The 17,704-nt window shown below is 41.2% G+C and overlaps 5 protein-coding genes across 6 annotated transcripts; 2 read left to right on the forward strand and 3 right to left on the reverse strand.

Moving 5' to 3' along the window:
• Positions 1 to 1,256: 1,256 nt before the first annotated feature.
• Positions 1,257 to 3,954, forward strand: LOC306696277 (GTPase IMAP family member 9-like; the record flags this gene model as incomplete). The annotated part of the gene is made up of 3 exons (XM_079159855.1): positions 1,257 to 1,365; positions 1,553 to 1,624; positions 2,749 to 3,954. The coding sequence occupies 3 exons, from the start codon at positions 1,257 to 1,259 to the stop codon at positions 3,678 to 3,680; spliced, it is 1,113 nt and encodes a 370-aa protein (XP_079015981.1). The 3' UTR covers positions 3,681 to 3,954.
• Positions 3,955 to 5,230: 1,276 nt separating this feature from the next.
• On the reverse strand, positions 5,231 to 6,494 carry LOC306696317 (GTPase IMAP family member 4-like). The gene is made up of 2 exons (XM_079159902.1): positions 6,394 to 6,494; positions 5,231 to 6,271 (listed from the first exon to the last, which is right to left on the reverse strand). Exons 1-2 carry the CDS (start codon positions 6,413 to 6,415, stop codon positions 5,433 to 5,435), a joined length of 861 nt encoding a protein of 286 aa, XP_079016028.1. The 5' UTR covers positions 6,416 to 6,494; the 3' UTR covers positions 5,231 to 5,432.
• A 1,874-nt stretch (positions 6,495 to 8,368) lies between these two features.
• LOC306696318 (GTPase IMAP family member 4-like) lies at positions 8,369 to 9,779 on the reverse strand. The gene is given in 3 exon segments (XM_079159903.1): positions 8,369 to 8,845; positions 8,848 to 9,516; positions 9,639 to 9,779. Coding segments are annotated over 3 exon segments (828 nt in total). The 5' UTR covers positions 9,646 to 9,779; the 3' UTR covers positions 8,369 to 8,693.
• Positions 8,369 to 13,682, reverse strand: LOC306695848 (GTPase IMAP family member 4-like). Of its 2 annotated transcripts, XM_079159261.1 has the most exons (3): positions 13,582 to 13,682; positions 12,729 to 13,459; positions 8,369 to 8,785 (listed from the first exon to the last, which is right to left on the reverse strand). In XM_079159261.1, exons 1-3 carry the CDS (start codon positions 13,601 to 13,603, stop codon positions 8,771 to 8,773), a joined length of 768 nt encoding a protein of 255 aa, XP_079015387.1. In that variant the 5' UTR covers positions 13,604 to 13,682; the 3' UTR covers positions 8,369 to 8,770. The 2 variants fall into 2 exon arrangements, with proteins under 2 accessions (XP_079015387.1, XP_079015386.1); XM_079159260.1 differs by lacking the exon at positions 8,369 to 8,785 and having other exon boundaries at positions 12,310 to 13,459.
• A 995-nt stretch (positions 13,683 to 14,677) lies between these two features.
• Positions 14,678 to 16,719, forward strand: LOC306695858 (claudin-4-like). Its single transcript, XM_079159272.1, has 2 exons — positions 14,678 to 14,776; positions 15,009 to 16,719. Exon 2 carries the CDS (start codon positions 15,233 to 15,235, stop codon positions 15,899 to 15,901), a length of 669 nt encoding a protein of 222 aa, XP_079015398.1. The 5' UTR covers positions 14,678 to 14,776; positions 15,009 to 15,232; the 3' UTR covers positions 15,902 to 16,719.
• Positions 16,720 to 17,704: the final 985 nt, after the last annotated feature.

A 17,704-nucleotide genomic window follows, 5' to 3' on the forward strand; every position in this document is an offset into this window, starting at 1 on the left:
AATACAGAGTTATTCTGGATCAAACCACACATTCAGTATTTTAAAATGAAAGCAGTAAAGTGTGATTTTATCAATAATTCTTGACAAATGTTTGGACATATTTTAACATTTAAACAAACACACTTCCACACCTCCTAAAATCAACTATTTCAATTGTTGACACCGTGTTTTATTAATTGTCAGCAGGTTCAACACATGTGAAAGACCCGAGGCTCATTCGGGTAGGAAAAAACTGGATCTGGAAAGACCATCCCGGGGAGTGAAAAGGCCTTTAAAGAGGAAATGTCACCCGTGTCTGTGACTAAAGGCTGTGACAGAGAAGAGGTCAACGATGGTGACAAGAATATTGTTGTCATCGACAGCCCAGGACTGTTTGACACAAAGCTCAAGAAGAAGTAAAAGTAACTATTGAGGAGTGTATTAACCAGTCAGTCCCTGGACCCAATGCTTTTCTGTAAGTGATCAGTTTGAAGACAAGTTTCACTGAGGAGGAGAAGGCAGCTGTGATGAGGATCCAGAATGACACAATGTGTACCACAGTCCTGTTCAATCTATGGACGACTATGTGGCAGAGCGCAAACATCTACAAAGACTGATCGACCAGTGTGAAGGAAGGTACCGCTCCCTCATCAATAAGAAGGGACAAAGCAGAATCCAGGACAGAGAACTTCGAGATAAGATAGAGAGCATGGTGAAGACATACACCAATGAGGTGTACCAGGAGAAACTGGAGGAAGAGAGGAAAAAGAGTGAGGAGGAGGAAGAGCGAAGAAAGATAGGATCAGAAAAGAGAGAGTGGAGCACTTTGACTTTTAATTGCACTTTAACTATAGATATGTTTATGTAGTAGTGTATGTAGTCTGAAATTCAGTTTACTTCTCCTGGCTTTCATCTCTGATTTAATTTTCTATCTTTACTGACTCACTCAGGACACCAAATACAAACCATATTAGAAACATCTGGATTGAAGACGGATCAATACACATCTGTATTAGTGATGGCAGACAGGCAGAACTCTTTTTAAAGGTTAAAAGTGAATGTGGTTATACTAAGACAATGTTTATCAACTAAAGAGCTTGAATGCTCTTCTCGTGTTGTGGTACACATAGCAGCCATGCCCATACACAAACCTATTCACAGAGCTGTGGACAGCCTCTTTGGGGATGCACATTTTCAGATGTTAACTAAAGACAATACAAGGAAATAGGAAGCCCCCTGAGCAAAGGCCAGGCTTCCAGAAGTTTCCCACAATACTAATGTCGAAGCTGAAGCCACAGAGCTTGTCTGAGTTCACAACTCGGGCCTGGAAGAACGCATTTGGCCACGAGGGAACGGGAAAATATAAATCTGAAGTAATGGCTGAAGGTAAGACAACCTATCTGACTTGTGTTTAAAATAAAACAGAGGGGATCTTTTGGTTCCTGAAAGATGTAACACTTTCACTGTGACGCTGGAAAGGGCACAAGAGGGAAATCGTAAAAACGTAGACCTTGATAATGATGTCATTGTGTATTTTTTGTGTGTGTCTCTATGGTATTATTTCATATCACAGCAATACCACTGCGAGAAAAGAAACAGAAAACTCTACCTCGGTCGGATGGGTGTGGTCTGAATAACGTTGACGGTATGCTCATTCATTGTCTCTCTATATCTGTTTACGACCTTCTAACAATGGAACCCTTTACCTAGACCGTTCCTAGTGACGCTATTAACGTAAATACAAGGACTATTAATGCATTTTGATCAGTAACACATTTGGGGTGGTTGTAAGCTTTGTTAAAAACTTTCTTTAGGTTCCTTACATCTGTAACTGCAGACTTAATTGCTTATTAGTCAATCATCAACTTTCTGCACCATATAAGGAAAGTGGCGTTTTCAGTGGTCATTAATACATGTTTTCTCCAATAAAACATAAGACTGTGCAGTTTTAATTGTAATTAATCATTTGTCCTGCAAATCTTTCCCAGACGGTAACTGGTTGAATGCTCTTCTACAATATGTTTAACAAAGTCATGTCTACATTCAGTGTTTCTCACCAAACACACACTGTGTGTACACTTGAATTCCTTACTTCTCAAACACTTGCACTGCTGATTTTTATAATATTTTTTTTAATTATGCAATATTTACATCATACATGTGTTTTAAGATCTGAATCACTGAACTGCAGGATGGCGGCCAGTCATTTGAACAAAAATCACTAAGCCAAGCGCATGGACTTAAGTGTGTCTCCTGCTGGCCCCGTCTGCGTGGTCACACTCAACACATAGACATAACATTGGAATGACGACACAGACATAAAGATATCTTTTTATAGGTTAAAGTTTTACCTCCATGATAATCAATAATCAACCTTATTTGCTGGCTGGCGGCGTAACGCTGTTGTCTCTTACTACATCCGTGGTTCACCACCATGTTTGCCTGCTTGAAGCATTCTTTTTGCCTTTGTTGGCACATAGGCTTCACTTCTTGCACATCACTGCCACCAACTGTCGATAAGTTGTGCTTCCTCATGCTCGAAAAAAAAAACTCAGTCAGAAAAACTCAACAGGTTGCCTTTTAAAGAAATCAGCTAAAAAGATAAAGCAAGTTATACAAGAGGGAGATACACAACCCAAACAGGTCTTTCACAATCTTAGCAAGTGGTGACCATGATTCAAAACACTCACTGCTGACTAGAAAAAGAAAGAAAGAAAGCATTCACTTTTGAGTTGTGCTCTGCATTCATTGTTGCTTCTGCCTTTACAGCTCTGGATTTGTCCGGAGGGTTGAGGATAGTCCTGGTGGGCAAGACTGGGTCGGGCAAGAGTGCATCAGGAAACACCATCCTTGGAAGAGCCACCTTCAAAGAGGACCCGAGCCCCGTGTCTGTGACCAAACACTGTGAGACACAGAACGGGGAAGTGGACGGGACTGTAGTCCAGGTGATCGACACACCAGGTCTGTTTGATACAGGCATCACAGAGGAAGAGTTAAAAACCAGAATAGAGGAGTGCGTCAAGATGTCGGTGCCCGGCCCTCACGCCTTCCTACTGGTGATCAGGCTCGGGGTACGGTTCACCGAGGAGGAAAGAAACGCTGTGAAGTGGATCCAGGATAACTTCGGAGACGACGCCTCCATGTACACTATCATGCTGTTTACGTGCAAAGATCATGCCAAAGCTGACAATGCTTTGAAGGAGTGCAAGGAGCTGCGGAGACTCTCGATTACATTCGGACGCAGGTACCATGCCTTCAACAACAACGACGCAGAGGACCGAGTACAGGTCAAAGAGCTGATCAACATGATCAAGGAAATGATACAGGATAACGGGGGGAAACACTACACCAATGAGCTGTATGAGAAAGCCCAGAGGAAGCTGAGAGAGGAGGAGGAGCGGAAGAAGCAGGAGGAGGAAGAGAAGAAAGAGGAGGAGAAGAAAATGTGGGATGCAGAGAGGGAGAAGAAAGAGAAAGAGAGAGAAAAGGAGAAAAAGGTCAAGAGAAAGAATTTGCGTGTGGCCTTGGCTGCTGCTGTTCTGCTGGTGGTAGCCGGGGTGATTATAGCCGTGGGAGCCAACACCGTGGTGGCTTTGGCTCTAGGAGCTCCTGTGCTCGTCTTGGGGGTGCTTTGTGGTTTAGCTGCCTTTTGCTTATGGAAGGGCATACGATGCAAAGCCAAAGCAACTGTTCCAGTATAACAAACGTAACAAAGGACATCTGCAGTATGTGACCCTTAATATACAGTGGAAGTGTTGCACACATTACTATTTACTGTTTAGAGCTCATCAGTGAATGGTGTCGTTATGGCCTTTTCTGCATTCTGCTTCCGAAATGATTAAGTTTTGACACAACATTGCAATAACAGAAGTATGTGATTTCAATGCTGACAGTAAACAAACGGTATGAAATGCGTTTTCCTTTTTGTTGTTTTTTTCACTCATTCATTGTTTGGAGCGTATACATGAAAGCCACATCGGGATTATGAGATTCCAAATAAATACTGTTAGAATGTATTGAGATATTGTGTTATGGGTCTCATAAAGTGTTTAAGTACATTATTTTTTGCACAGTTTATACTTTCATAACTTGTCATAATTGCTCAAATAGAATATTCATGCAGATCTACTGCTGTTCCTTATTTAAACTGTGATGGCCTTGCTTTATTATTAGTAACACTACTAGCTCACTTCCCTAAAGGAAACCAGAGACAATGGTAAACGTCCGCTGGCCGATCACGTTTCACTGAGGAGGCATTGTTAACATAGCAAGCCCCTCACCATACTGCCAGCACATCCCTGCCAGCCGCCAGCACATAACATCTACAACACAATGACCAAATGATGAGCTGGAGGCCGGTCTGAGTCAACCACATATTGATCAAAGTAAGGGTACTTTACCTTTTAAATGCTAGTTTTCTTTGTACAAGTTAAGTAGTGTTTTTTAATTACATATTTAAAAATAATTCAGATTTGCATCCATCAAATCAAGATTTTAACCCAAGAAAGACAACCTCCTCTCTGTGCGGCTTTATATCTAAAGGAAACAATCTCCTCAGGTTTACTTTTTTGTCCAGTAGAGGACAGACTTGGGTCGTGTTTTCAAAGACTCAAATTGGATATTGAGGTGGAAGATATTCAATACTGTATTTCCATTTGAATAAAATCCTAAATCGTAACATTTAAATGTTGTCACATGCAGTATTTCCCATTTGTGATGATTTGATATTCATTACATCACATTAAAACCTGTACAGTAAAACACGTTATAGGTGAGACATTCACGCCAAACAATTAATGCTTTCATGCCTGGAGTGGTTACTGGATTTGACAAGCATTTACAGTAAATGCATGAAATGCACTGCAACTGAACATCTCAAAGTTCAAAGATTAAGGTTCAGTTTCAATGTTATTGTACAATTCAGTATTAGAATGAAATGCAAAACGTAGATATACATTTGGTCAACAATCACGGTGGGAAAAAAAAAAATCTAAAGTCAAATGTGATCAGATAAATTAGCGAACAACATATTTTCACATTTATCCGTATGGGATGCAACCATGCAGACATACTGAGAGTGTAAGTGGTGGAGAGCAGACAAAAGGTAACTTTTCTGATGTGAAAAGTAACTTTACAAGCATTTTGATTGTGCTTGCTCTTAATGCCAAACAGGCAACAGTGTGTAGCTCTGGAAGCTTTTGTGGGAATTATTGCTTTCACACAAAAACAAACGAAACCTTTTGAAGCACTTGTCACATTGTTTTATTATAGTCTTACAAATCAAACAGAACAATTACAATAGTGTTCTCCACACAGAATGATATTCAGGGTTAGAGTGTAAAGCATCAACATTTAAAAGATCGTTCGAAGCAGGCAAGCTGTGACTAATATCTATGCAAGTATTGCAAAAAAATATATGAAAAGACAATCAAAGTTATGACCTCACAAGTTCCTCAACTGTCTATTGTTTTGGGTTTTATCCACCGCTCGATGGCTTTAGAAATACCAGCACCAGTGACCATTAACAATGGTCTCATGGATATAGCTGCTGCAGAGGCACCAACTACAGGGGCGTTAACTGCAGCTATGACTACTGCTGCCACAATAAACTGATTACTCGCCGTGTTCATATAGCCTGCCCATCTGCTCCACCGTTCCTTTGAACTCTTCTTTCTCTGGGCCTCTTCGTACATGCCTCTGGTGTAATGGTCACCATTTAAGCGCACTATCTCGTCTATCTTTTCTAACAGATCAGCCACCTGAGTGCGATTTCCCATGCAAGTGTTGTCAAACACAGTGTACCTTCCTTTATAGCCCTTGATTAACTCCTTGAGTTCAGGATCTTGGTTTAAATGATCTTCAATGGATTCCTCCTTGAGCATGTCTCCCCTCGTGAAGAGCACCAGAGTGTAATTGGAGATTTCCTCACCAAAGTTATTTTGGATCCACTTGATGGCATTCTTCTCCTCTTCAGTAAAGCGTACATCCAGTCTGATGACTATCAGGAAGATATGGGGTCCTGGGTCAGACAGCGTGATACACTTCTCTATTTCACTTTTCCACTGGTCTTCTTGAAGCACCGTGTCAAAGACTCCCGGGGTGTCGACCACACTCACAAATCTTTTATCATAGTGGCCGCTTTCTTCTTCACATGTCTTTGTCACAGAAGAAGGAGAAATCTGTGAGGTGAAAGCTGTTCTTCCCAGGATGGTGTTCCCTGTTGCACTCTTTCCTGATCCAGTCTTCCCCAGCAGGACAATCCTCAGGTCACTGACAACTGGAGAGCTGTAGTCTGTGGACAGAAAGACAGAAAGATACTTCATTTGAACTTCTGAGAGCTCTTAGGTCAGCTTACATAAGGAGTGCAAAAAGCCTGCATACAGTATATTCCTACACACAAGTAAAGACACTCACCTTCCATTGAGGTTAAACCCATCTTGTTGTAGATAAAGAAATACCAGGAAAACACAAGTCAAACCTGACTTTGAACCACTAACACTGGCTGTAATTTTGTTTGCTAGTAATCCCTCCCTCCCTACCTGTCTCTCTCTCTCTCTCCACCTCAGTGGTTTCCTGGAAAACGAAACTACAACTTTCAAAAACATGGGGATCAAAACATTATTGAAATCGTTTGGATGGAAACTTCTTACAAGCTAAAGCAGGAGACATGACATCCTGACTCACTTGCATCAACTTTTTGTAGACAGAAACCAGAGATCTAGTGGACAAACTCTTCTATTGATGTTTGCATTTCTTCCAGATCACATTAGTCTGTACGTGTGTGTGCTATTCCGCCCCCCCCCCTTCTCTCTCTCTCTCTCTCTCTCTCTCTCTCTCTCTCTCTCTCTCTCTCTCTCTCTCTCTCTCCTCCTAAGTGATTTCCGGGAAAGTGAAACTGTAACTTTCAGAAAGCTGTTGACATTTGGGTTCAGAACATTGAGTTTTGAAAGAAAATAGTTTAGATGGAGAGCAGGTGAACCCTAATCTTGAATTTGGTACAAATTCTTAATGGAGACGTGCCACTTTTCTACTGCTATGTCCCTTTAATAAATAATCATGGTTCAGGGATATCCTTTTCGGCATTACACAATACAGAACTGCACAATGAAATGCAGTTCTCCCCCCTCCACAGTGCACACTACGACATTGTGTAAATGAGACAAAGAAATTAAATTTAGAATGAAATTGGGGAAAATAGCTATAAAAAGAAACAGAATAAGGTAGAATAAAAAAATTGAAAATAATACAACTCAAACTATATTATACTTACAAAGTATAAACAGATACAATAAGAGTAATATAACTAGTATGTTACAGTGCAAAGAAACACAGTGTAGTGGGAGTGAGGTAGTAATGCAAACTATAAATAATAAACACAACGACACAAATTGACAAATTCAATCTCTGTATTCTTAAACAAAAAGATTTGAAAAAAGATGACATTCAAACAAATGCAGCACCTTTGGCTGCCTTTTTAGTTTAACAACATTTCATCTTCTGTGTCTAGTCAATACAATGTGCTGTCAACGGTTTTCATTGGAACTACTTTCTGCTGAAGAAATGGTCTCTATAAAAAGAGTTGAGTGTGAGGTTGATTATGCCACTATGAGCGGTGGAGTGGAAGACAGGAAGTGACTTATCTGATGCGATGCCTGTGTTCTCATAGAGCCAGTTGTTCCAGATGTTCGCTCAATAAGGCTATGGCTCTGTTTCTGTTCCTTAAATATCTTTAAAGAATGTTAAATGTGACTGTGGTTACCAGATCAACTGTGATCAGTATGTTCCCTTTGCTTGAAGGAACCTATGATTCATCATAAAATAATGTTGGCAGCTTTAATCATCTTCCACTGTGCAGAGAGTACAATGATGTTCATAAAACCTTTTGTCCTTTTACACAAAACAAACCTGGTAAAGGATTAATCAGACTTGTAATGCTGTAGCTATGTGTGTTGTTATATGGCATCATAATATGTATTATCCATGTATTATAATGCATTGTTTCTTATGTTTCTGATCAGTTGAAAAATGCATTTTTTCCCATCCGTTAGATAAATTCATGAATTATGTGCAGAATGTGAATTTAATTGTAGTTCATGTTTAAAAAATTGGAACCAAGTATTTTAAAAAAGTTTTGTCATTTTCTAAATATCAACTGGAGCTTTGACTTGACGGCTGATAACTGCTGTGTCATGTTAACTGAAGTTGCTAACTGTATGTTTTTCAGCTTTCATCATCCCACAAATCACTTTCATTTAAATAAAACCCACAGTGGTTCTGCGTCTTGTGAATTCACTGGAGCTCTGGGAGCTTTTGTGGGAATGCTTGCTTTCTTCACTGGGATTTCCACGTAATACAAACTTGGTACAACATCAAACGACACCTTTTGAAGCTCTTGTCACATTGTTATATTTTATTCTTTCCTTTCAAACAGCACAATTACAATAGTGTTCTCCACACAGAATGATATTCAGGATTAGAGTGTATAGCATCAACATTAAAAGATTGGTCATAAAAGCTTCATTTACGGTTCAAAGCAGGCATGCTGTGACTAATTAGTATGCATGTACATTATTTAAATGACGGAATGCAATACAGTTTTGCCCCAATAAAAGTCAAATATGAATTTTATGTATCAAAGAAGGCAATCGATGGAATGACCTCACTTGTTTTCTTAAATGATCATGGCTTGACATGACTCAACTGTCTTATTTAGGTTACATCCACCTCCCGACAACTCTAGAAATCCCTGCACCGGTGAGGGCTATAGCCGTTTCTATGGTTGAAGCTGCTGCTACTTCTTCTGCCACTGCAACAGCAGCAACTGCAGGGGCAGCTGTGACTACTGCTGCCACAATCAACTGATTACAGTGTTCATATAGCCTGCCCATCTGCTCCACCGTTCCTTCGAACTCTTCTTTCTCTGGGCCTCTTCGTACATGCCTCTGGTGTAATGGTCACCATTTAAGCGCTCTAGCTTGTCTATCTTTTCAAACAGATCAGCCACCTGAGTGCGATTTCCCATATATGTGTTTTCAAACACAGTGTACCTTTCTCTAAAGCTCCTGATTAACTCCTTGAGTTCAGAACTTTTTTCTATATAATCCTCAATGGACTCCTCCTTGAGCATGTCTCCCCTCGTGAAGAGCACCAGAGTGTAATTGGAGATTTCCTCACCAAAGTTGTCTTTGATCCACTTGATGGCATTCTTCTCCTCTTCAGTAAAGCGTACATCCAGTCTGATGACTATCAGGAATATATGGGGTCCTGGGTCAGACAGCGTGATACACTTCTCTATTTCACTTTTCCACTGGTCTTCTTGAAGCGCCGTGTCAAAGACTCCTGGGGTGTCGACCACACTCACAGTTCTTTTATCATAGTGGCCGCTTTCTTTTTCACATGTCTTTGTCACAGAAGAAGGAGAAATCTGTGAGGTGAAAGCTCTTCTTCCCAGGATGGTGTTCCCTGTTGCACTCTTTCCTGATCCAGTCTTCCCCAGCAGGACAATCCTCAGGTCACTGACAACTGGAGAGCTGCAGTCTGTGGACAGAAAGACAGAAAGACACTTCATTTGAACTTCTGAGAGCTTTTAGGTCAGCTTACATAAGGAGTGCAAAAAGCCTGCATACAGTATATTCCTACACACTAGTAAAGACACTCACCTTCCATTGAGGTCAAACCAATCTTGTTATAAGAAATACCAGGAAAACACAAGTCAAACCTGACTTTGAACCACTAACATGGTCTGTGCGTTTCTTAACCTTTCCTTCCAGATCACAAGATGTCTGTATTTTTGTTTGCTAGTAATCCCTCCCTCCCTCTCTCTTTTCCGCTCTCTCTCTCTCTCTCTCTCGCTCTCTCTCCACCTCAGTGGTTTCCTGGAAAACGAAACTACAACTTTCAAAAACATGGGGATCAAAACATTGTTGAAATCGTTTGGATGGAAACTTCTTACAAGCTAAAGCAGGAGACATGACATCCTGACTCACTTGCATTGACTTACTGTAGACAGAAACCAGAGATCTAGTGGACTAACTGTTCTATTGATGTTTGCATTTCTTCCAGATCACATTAGTCTGTACTTGTGTGTGCTAGTTATTCCCCTCTCTCTCTCTTTCTCTCTCTCTCTCTCTCTCTCTCTCTCGCTCTCTCTCTCTCTCTAACTCTCTCTCCTAAGTGATTTCCGGGAAAGTGAAACTGTAACTTTCAGAAAGCTTTTGACAATTGTGTTCAGAACATTGAGTTTTGAAAGAAAATAGTTTAGATGGAGAGCAGGTGACACCCTAATCTTGAATTTGGTACAAATTCTTAATGGAGACGTGCCACTTTTCTGCTGATATGTCCCTTTAATAAATAATCATGGTTCAGGGATATCCTTTTCGGCATTACACAATACAGAACTGCACAATGAAATGCAGTTCTCCCCCCTCCACAGTGCACACTACGACATTGTGTAAATGAGACAAAGAAATTAAATTTAGAATACAATTGGGGAACATAGCTATAAAAAGAAACAGAATAAGGTAGTATAAAAAAATTTAAAATAATACAACTCAAACTATATTATACTTACAAAGTATAAACACATACAATAAGAGTAATATAACTGGTACGACACAAATTGACAAATTTAATCTCTGTATCCTTAAACAAAAAGCTTTGAAAAAAGATGACATTAAAACAAATGCAGCACCTTTGGCTGCCTTTTCAGTTAAACAACATTTCATCTTCTGTGTCTAGGTCAGGGGTCGGCAACATGCGGCTCTTTGGCCCCTCTGTTGCGGCTCCCTGAGTCCTCCGTCCACACGGCGTTTAAGCATTGTTTTCGAGATGATCTCCGTCCAGACTTAAACGCCTGACAACGAATATCACGTGACTATTCACGTACACTGGGCAGGCAGTAGGTGCCGGTCCTACTGGTTTTCACACCTACTGGTTTCCCTTCCGTGCATGTGTTGTGTTCGCATAACAGCAGCAGCTGTTTTCTGCCTCTGTTGCCAGATTCGTCACACATTCACAAACATATTGCTGCAGATCTAAAAGCCACATCTCATATATATTGCGGGGATTATGATTGTATAAGTGAGCACTACATCACAGCCCGTATGAAGAAATACATTGAAGAAAATGTATTTATGGAAAGATTGCATCAACCTGGATTCGAACCCTGTCGGGCAAAATGGTAATATGATCACAAGGGCCGCACTACGCGATCCGCCACTTACATCTTATGACGTGCAGCGCCTTTCCTTGTAGTTTGATGATCATGATCTGGAGACCCGCCCTTGGTAAACTATCAATGGATGACTCAAAAAGAAGAAAAGTCACGGAGGTAAATAGAGAGTTTAATTCTGTGTGGACGTATTAATTTGCTTTCACTGCCAACGATGCTGGTTTACCTGAATGCTTGATATGTGGCGAGAAATTTGACGTCAAATAGCTTTTGCGGCTCCAGAAGAATTTTATTTGGTGGAAAATAGGGCAAAATGGCTCTTTGGATAGTAAAGGTTGCCGACCCCTGGTATAGTCAATACAATGTGCTGTCAACGGTTTTCATTGGAACTGCTTTCTGCTGAAGAAATGGTCTCTATAAAAAGAGTTGAGTGTGAGGTTGATTATGCCACTATGAGCGGTGGAGTGGAAGACAGGAAGTGACTCATCTGATGCGATGCCTGTGTTCTCATAGAGCCAGTTGTTTCAGATGTTCGCCCAACAAAGCTATGGCTCTAGACAAACCAAACCTGGTTAAGGATTAATCATACTTGTATTGCTGTAGCTATGTGTGTTGTTATATGGCATCATAATATGTATTATCCATGCATTATAATGCATTGTTTCTTATGCCCTTAAAGAACAGTTTGACACTTTGGAATTTACTTATTCACTCTCTTGGCCAGCGTCAGATGAGCAGGTCCAGAAATGCAGCAGTGAACAAGCCTCTATTTTCATTTCTGATGAGCTGAAAAATGCATTTTTTCCCATCCGTTAAATAAATTCATGAATTATGTGCACAAGGTGAAGTTAATTGTAGTTCATGTTTCAAAAATTGGAACCAAATAGTATTTAAAAAAAGTTTAGTAATTTTTCTATCTATCAACTGGAGCTTTGACTTGACGGCTGATAACTGCTGTGTCATGTTAACTGAAGTTGCTAACTGTATGTTTTTCAGCTAACATCATCCCACAAGACACTTTCATTTAAATAAAACCCACAGTGGTTCTGGGTCTTGTGAACTCACTGGAGCTCTGGGAGCTTTTGTGGGAATGCTTGCTTTCTTCACTGGGATTTCCACGTAATACAAACTTGGTACAACATCAAACGACACCTTTTGAAGCTCTTGTCACATTGTTATATTTTATTCTTTCCTTTCAAACAGCACAATTACAATAGTGTTCTCCACACAGAATGATATTCAGGATTAGAGTGTATAGCATCAACATTAAAAGATTGGTCATAAAAGCTTCATTTACGGTTCAAAGCAGGCATGCTGTGACTAATGAGTATGCATGTACATTATTTAAATGAGGGAATGCAATACAGTTTTGCCCCAATAAAAGTCAAATATGTATTTTATGTATCAAAGAAGGCAATCGATGGAATGACCTCACTAGTTTTCTTGAATGATCATGGCTTGACATGACTCAACCGTCTTCTTTAGGTTTCATCCACCTCCCGACAGCTTTAGAAATCCCTGCAACGGTGAAGCCTGCAGCCAATCTCATGGCTGAAGCTGCTGCTACTTCTTCTGCCACTATAACAGCACCAACTGCAGGGCCAGCTGTGACTGTTGCTGCCACAAACAACTGATTGCTCGCAGTGTTCATATAGCCTGCCCATCTGCTCCACCATTCCTTCGAAGTCTTCTTTCTCTGGGCCTCTTCGTACATGCCTCTGGTGTAATGGTCACCATTTAAGCGCACTAGCTCGTCTATGTTTTCAAACAGATCAGCCACCTGAGTGCGATTTCTCATGTATGTGTTGTCAAACACAGTGTACCTTCCTTTATAGCCCTTGATTAACTCCTGAAGTTCAGAACTTTTTTCTATATAATCCTCAGTGGACTCCTTGAGCATGTCTCCCCTCGTGAAGAGCACCAGAGTGTAATTGGAGACTTCCTCACCAAAGTTGTCTTTGATCCACTTGATGGCATTCTTCTCCTCTTCAGTAAAGCGTGCATCCAGTCTGATGACTATCAGGAATATATGGGGTCCTGGGTCAGACAGCGTGATACACTTCTCTATTTCACTTTTCCACTGGTCTTCTTGAAGCGCCGTGTCAAAGACTCCCGGGGTGTCGACCACACTCACAGATCTTTTATCATAGCGGCCGCTTTCTTTTTCACATGTCTTTGTCACAGAAGAAGGAGAAATCTCTGAGGTGAAAGCTGTTCTTCCCAGGATGGTGTTCCCTGTTGCACTCTTTCCTGATCCAGTCTTCCCCAGCAGGACAATCCTCAGGTCACTGACAACTGGAGAGCTGTAGTCTGTGGACAGAAAGACAGAAAGATACTTCATTTGAACTTCTGAGAGCTCTTAGGTCAGCTTACATAAGGAGTGCAAAAAGCCTGCATGCAGTATATTCCTACACACAAGTAAAGACACTCACCTTCCATTGAGGTTAAACCCATCTTGTTGTAGATAAAGAAATACCAGGAAAACACAAGTCAAACCTGACTTTGAACCACTAACACGGTCTGTAATTTTGTTTGCTAGTAATCCCTCCCTCCCTACCTGTCTCTCCCTCCCCCTTTCTCTCTCTCTCTCTCCACCTCAGTGGTTTCCTGGAAAACAAAACTACAACTTTCAAAAACATGGGGATCAAAACATTGTTGAAATCGTTTGGATGGAAACTTCTTACAAGCTAAAGCAGGAGACATGACATCCTGACTCACTTGCATTGACTTACTGTAGACAGAAACCAGAGATCTAGTGGACAAACTCTTCTATTGATACGTCCTGTGCCTTGATAATCAAGGCACAAGGTTTGCACAATGAAATGTGCTTGCCGCCTCTCTATATGCTACACACTAAGCAAATGCATAAATGAGACAAAGACAATACATTGGAACAGAATTAAACTTGTATTAACTGCGTATGGCCCCATGGGGGTCAGGGAAAACCAACACAGTCTTCAACAAGTTTGGCCCGTCAGCATGCACTTTGATTCCAAACTCTGCTCAAGTTGAACTACTGCCAGGCATCTTATTAGCCGGCTTACTGTCAGCACGCCTCTTTCTGCAAAGAGCACAATGCAAACAATGAGCACAACCGCCTGAAACGAGGGGGCGTTGAAGCCAGTGTCGGGATCGTGGCAGTTTCTCTAACGCCATCTAGTGACTCAACTTTTGATTTACCCACCTGCTTGCTGCGTCCTCCTCCCTAAAATAGTCCTTCATTTTTTTCACCAAACAAAGCTAAAATCTACAGTATAATGTGACATCCTTAATGCATCAGGCTCCAATCAGCTTTCATCTACTCGGCTCCTTACGTTGCCCCAATATGGCCCCTCAAACGGCAAGAAACGACAACATGGTAGCAATCAACAATGTCTGTAACAAAGTGTCCTTGTGCTGTCATTTTCTGCATAACTAGCAGTGTGTGTGTGTGTATTTAGTATTCAGTATTACACACTGCTGCCCTCCCACACCCCTGTGTATGAGATCCAAGGAGACAAGCTGGCCAGTCATAACAGAAGAAAGACACCAACTACTCACATCACGCGACTATACCACCGAGCAACACACCGAGGATCATCAAGGATCATCTGTGGACATCTGGTTGCTTGATTAATGATTTAAAAGGTATGTTTTATAGAGCTTTATTTAGATGCAATGTGAGGAAATGAGTGAATTGATCGAACCAAATAAAACAAGCTGGAGCAAGTTTAATGCACTTATTCTTACTTACATTACTGTTGTATTGCACTGCTTAAAAAAAAACAACTGTCATCCAGCATTGGCTCAGATCAGCTTTTTTCACATTTAAAATGTGCTTCTTTTATTGTAAATTTGTTGAAAACTATCATCTTAACAGTGGGTGCTGCTCAAGAAAGGACACTGAGGAGAAGAAGGGGACTCATCTCAAGATCTCACAATCCTTGGACGTCTCACTGAATGACTGAGAATATACCGTGGGAAGCTTTCACTTTCATCTACTGAGAGCTCAGTAACCTCCTGCTGAGAAAAACAAGAGAAATATCAGAGAGATTTTTCTATTTGTCTTTCATTGAGAGCGAGAGAGGAGCTTCTTCGTCGGCCATGGCATCAACAGGTCTTCAGCTGCTGGGCTTGGTGTTGGCTGTGCTGGGTTGGGTGGGCGGAGCGTTGGTGTGCGCGGCTCCTCTGTGGCGTGTGTCCGCCTTCGTGGGTGGCGAGCTGGTGATCGCCCAGGTGTTGTGGGAGGGACTGTGGATGAACTGCCTGTCTCAGACCACAGGCCAGATCCAGTGCAAGACCTATGACTCCACCCTGGCCCTGCCCACGTCTGCCCAGGCCTCCCGGAGCCTCACTGTTCTCGCCCTGCTCCTCTGCGTCCTGGCCCTCATGCTCGGGGTGGCAGGGGCCAAGTGTACTCACTGCATGGGGGACGGTAACCAGGCCTCCAAGGCTCGGCTGGCCAGGATAGCAGGGCTGCTCTTCCTCGTGGCTGGCTTGGGCTTCTTGATACCCATCTGTTGGACTGCCCATACAATCATCAGGGACTTCTATGATCCGACTGTTGCAGCGCCTTTAAAGAGAGAGCTGGGGCCGGCGCTCTACTTGGGCTGGGGGGCCAGCGTGCTGCTCCTGGTGGGGGGCTCTCTGCTCCACCTGGGCTCCTCTCCACCAGGAGCAAGAGCACTGCCTGTTTTCGGCGGAGCAGCGAAGGACAACCCACTGACAGGGGCGTCAGGGGAGGCGAAGCAACAGGAAAAATCTTTCGTATGAGATGATTTTAATGGACATGTGAGGTCAAACTTCAAGGCTACCGTCTATTAGAAAACATCAGCCTATAGTGTGTTTACTATCTTATAAAGCAGGGTTTCGTTTTGTTCATTTAAATCATAATGTGGACTTATTTTACATGTATTACATGATGAGCTAATGGGTTTCTAATGGAATTGACATAATTGATTAGCGTTCTGTCAGAGTGGGATTTTATATGAATTGTGGGAGGTTTTAAATGTTTAAAAGTTGACTAATGTGTGTGACTTACATTTCTTAAATTCCAGTCTGCCTCTGCTTGTGTGTGTGTGTGTGTGTGTGTGTGTGTGTGTGTGTGGTCTGTGTACAGAAGGCCAGTGTACATGGCATATCTGTGTATGCTGCTGTGTTCACTGACAATATGTGTGGGCAGTCAGAGCGATGCTTGTTTATTTACTTTTTATGAATGTTGATTGTTGATGGAGTATTAGGGGCAGTCAGCAAATGTACCCTTTACATTTTTCCTTTATTCTTGTTTGTATTTATTTTTTACTGTAGTTCTGTGTAATGTGTTTCTACTGCACTCTTTTATTGATATCAGTTCAAACTACATTTTACAGCTTTTTGCCTTCATATCAGAAAAAGTTATTAATATTTATTTAGTATTGTTATTTCCAGAAGTAGTAGTTTTGCGTGTGTTTTAATGGTTGCCCTTGTGTTCTCTGATTTTATGTGTGTCGTGTAATACTCACCATTATGTCTGGCGAGTCTGGAGAGTCTTACGTCTAGAGATGTAGCAACTAAATGATGCGATAAATGCAGCATTTACCGCAGTTAACTTAATAACGTCATATAATATACAGCATTCAGTACATGTACATAGTGACATTTCATCTTCAGTTTTTTGTATTGACTATTTGTATGATTTATAACCACTTATACACAATAAATATGTGTTTGCATTCCACTACAACTGTTTTTAATTATACTTTAGAAGTAAGCCCCGTCATCATTTCAAGGACTGTGAAACACAAGATTATTCCCGTCTTCTTCAAGTTATCAGTTGTCAGGTTTGCTGCCATCTTGTTTTCTGAGGTTGGGGAAAGTGGTTCCAACGCCTGCACACTCACTCCAAACCGTTATTTAAATTGACAACGATTCGATCCAAGTTGGATCATCTCAAACCATTATTCAACCACTTTGAGTAGTGGAGTGGTGACAGCAGACATTGTACACTTGGGGACGGTAAAGACACAGGAACTGATGTGCCTACTATAAGAACTGATTATGTATATATACAGGCAATGTGCAAGACAATGTAAACACTTGATGAAGAGTTATACATTTGAATTAAGTTAACAATAGCAAAAATGGAAACCAATATCCACTTGAGTGCCAGTTTGCAGCTTTTATCAACCTCTTATGTCTTTCATAGAGTATTCGATATTAAGACTAAGATGTCTCTTTCTTGCTGTTTTTTAGGTGTGAGTTATATGTGTTAAATGAAAAGCTAGACTTGATTCAAGACACTAATTTACTGGAGACATTATTACAGACACTGACACAGCATGTCAAGAGATATTCAGTGTCTGTATTGCCTGCATGCAAACCTGCTAACTGCTAATCTGCACAAAAACAGATTTAGTGAGAACAACAGTGTTTAAGACCTGCTGCACTCTGGACTGTGCTAAAAGTTCCTCTTTTCTCTTACACAAACAAGTGTATAACTGTCCTGATTCAGGTCTTTAAGGTGGATACTTTTCCTCCCTTTTCTAGATAAAGTGAGTCAACATATTTCGCATCAACCAACCTCACTGCTAATGGGAC

Source organism: Pholis gunnellus (genome assembly GCF_910591455.1).
Source record: "Pholis gunnellus genome assembly, chromosome: 5".
In the NCBI taxonomy this organism is placed as follows: Eukaryota; Metazoa; Chordata; class Actinopteri; order Perciformes; family Pholidae; genus Pholis; species Pholis gunnellus.

Excerpts from the sequence above, each read along its gene's own strand:
- LOC306695858 (XM_079159272.1), top strand. The coding sequence starts at position 15,233 with ATGGCATCAACAGGTCTTCAGCTGCTGGGCTTGGTGTTGGCTGTGCTG.
- LOC306696317 (XM_079159902.1), bottom strand. The coding sequence starts at position 6,415 with ATGGGTTTAACCTCAATGGAAG. Across the intron at positions 6,272-6,393 it reads GGGTTTAACCTCAATGGAAG|ACTACAGCTCTCCAGTTGTC; the intron begins GTGAGTGTCTTT and ends TTCTGTCCACAG.
- LOC306695848 (XM_079159260.1), bottom strand. The coding sequence starts at position 13,603 with ATGGGTTTAACCTCAATGGAAG. Across the intron at positions 13,460-13,581 it reads GGGTTTAACCTCAATGGAAG|ACTACAGCTCTCCAGTTGTC; the intron begins GTGAGTGTCTTT and ends TTCTGTCCACAG.